Genomic DNA, 2,355 nt, shown 5'->3' on the forward strand with positions numbered 1-2,355 from the left:
GTGTCTCCTCCTCTCTGTCGTTGTTCATCAAATTCCTAGACAGAAGTTCCGTGTGGTGTGATTGTTCTGTTTCTGGCCCTGGCGACGTGGTCAGAGATTGAGGCTCCGGACTTGATTCACCGACCTCTTTACCAGTTCCTGAGTGTTGAGACGGGGCGAGATATACCCCCTGGGAAAAGTATGGTAATAACTATTCATCATTGGTGCTGTCCTCCTCCTTCCTCCCCGTTCTTTTCTTCTTCCTCTCCTCTTCCTCCTCCTCCTCCTTTTTCTCCTCCTCCTCCTCCTCCTTCTCCTCCTCCTCCTCCTCCTCCTCCTCCTCCTCCTCCTCCTCCTCCTCCTCCTCCTCCTCCTCCTCCTCCTCCTCGTCCTCTTCTTCTTCTTCTTCTTCTTCTTCTTCTTCTTCTTCTTCTTCTTCTTCTTCTTCTTCTTCTTCTTCTTCTTCATCTTCTTCAATCATTTTTACAGATGATAGTCTTGAACAAGAAGACGTTCCTGTAGGTTTGACTGAAGATATTCGTCCACATAATATCGTATTGTGTTAACCTTCCGAATTGTTGGTTGGTGTGTGCTCTGGTGTGGTTTGCTCCTTTTCTATTAACCATCTATCGTCGCCGTCTCACTTCCTCTTTTTGTGTGTGTGTTTCTCTCTTGCCACATCAGTCATTTTCAGCACTTTTATAACCTTATTGTGTTGCTAGTGCCGTAAAACATTAATTACTTAACCTGAAAAATATTCCAGGAGAGTTTACTTGCGACCCCACGGCCTTCAAGGTCACACCGGAGATGATACAGTCCTACAACGACGTTGGATATTTCCTAGTTAGGTAAGCTGATATCTTTTGGCCGAGTTCAGTGTGGAAGACGTTATGTTATCTACCCAATATCGACCTACTCGTGTTGTTCGATAGGTGGGGACAGTGGAGAAATGTGTTCTTCTTTCTCTTTCCCTTTCTCCTTTTCTTTCTTTCACTCTCCCTGTCTCTGTCTCTGTCTCTGTAAGTCTCTCTCTCTGTCTCTCTCTCTCTCTCTCTCTCTCTCTCTCTCTCTCTCTCTCTCTCTCTCTCTCTCTCTCTCTCTCTCTCTCTCTGTCGCTCATTCTGTCCTGTCTCTATCTCAGTCTCTATGTCTTCTCTGCCTCTGTCACTGGCTCTCTTTCTTTCTCTCTCTCTCTCTATCTCTTTCTCTCTCTCTCTCTCTCTCTCTTTCTCTCCCCCCCTCTCTTTCTACGTGTATGTTTTTCTCTGCCCCCCCCCCTTTCTCTCTCTCTCTCTTCTCTCTCTCTCTCTCTCTCTCTCTCTCTCTCTCTCTCTCTAACTCTCTCTCCCTCTCTCTACATTGAAATGAAATAATATTGTATGCAAATGTAAAAAAAAACTCAACCTGATTTTGATTTATTAATCTAGTAACCAATCTATGCAATAATTCATAATCAGTTTACGTAAAAGAAGCAATGATTAGGAAGAAGCAGTAGCGTCTACGTGTATCTATCTCGTTATAAATTTTTTTTTCTATCTATATATACATTATATATATTAGACAATAACAATCTTTATTCATCTCTCAAGGAGAAAACATAATAATATATTCTATCTGCAATCTTATAATATTGTTGATGCACACAGACCCGAGGAACAATCTACTTCCCTAGACAGTTTCCTGTGAATCTATAAAGTCTCATAAACTCAACATGTTTTATTAAGTATTAGCCATTTAATATTCACCAAATTTCAGGGGATTCCTGTCAAATCCTGAGCTTGATAAGCTAAAAACTGCCGTGGAACACGACCGATTTTTCGAGAAAGGTTTTGGGGTAAGTACACGGGTTCTGAGAGGAATGGACTTTCTTTATACCTTTCCGGCGCCTGTGGTGTGGTTCTCTGGTGCAGTTGTTACGTCATTTACTTCTGCATATGAAAAACTTGAGTTTGATTCCCATTTTTACCGTATCTTACCGAGTTCTGGTTTGTTTGGTCAGGCAGGGTCTAGTTCCCAGTGGCGGTGCCCTTTGGCAGGACTGGATCGGTTCGGATCGAGTCGATATGGCGGCTTTGGTGAACACTATGAATAAACCCCTTTTTTGCTATGTCAAATTTAACCCACAATTTCAAGAATAGAAAACAAATTTACCCGCACGTGGTAGATTTAACGACCCTATCAATACCATTACGTAATTCGAGAGACAGGACTTCCGAATTTAACATCCTTTTCCGAAAAGGCAGAGCCAAAATGGGTTAAGAGTCTGGAAAACTCCACAAAAAAATCCCGAGTTCAAGAAAGCCCAGTCGTTTATGAAATGTTAAAATGGGTGCTCCTGGGCTGGAACTTAAATATAATATATAATACAATAAATAT

At 42.0% G+C, this 2,355-nt stretch overlaps 1 protein-coding gene across 1 annotated transcript in view; it reads left to right on the forward strand.

The window, feature by feature from the left end:
• The window catches only part of LOC101859458 (L-proline trans-4-hydroxylase), a 25,964-nt gene that overhangs the window by 1,394 nt on the left and 22,215 nt on the right, over positions 1–2,355 (forward strand). Inside the window, exons 2-3 of the mRNA XM_005090901.2 lie at positions 743–827; positions 1,735–1,813. Of these exons, the coding sequence (XP_005090958.1) occupies positions 743–827; positions 1,735–1,813 (164 nt within the window). The remainder of the gene's footprint in view (positions 1–742; positions 828–1,734; positions 1,814–2,355) is intronic.

Source organism: Aplysia californica, unplaced genomic scaffold, assembly GCF_000002075.1.
Source record: "Aplysia californica isolate F4 #8 unplaced genomic scaffold, AplCal3.0 scaffold00023, whole genome shotgun sequence".
NCBI lineage: Eukaryota > Metazoa > Mollusca > Gastropoda > Aplysiida > Aplysiidae > Aplysia > Aplysia californica.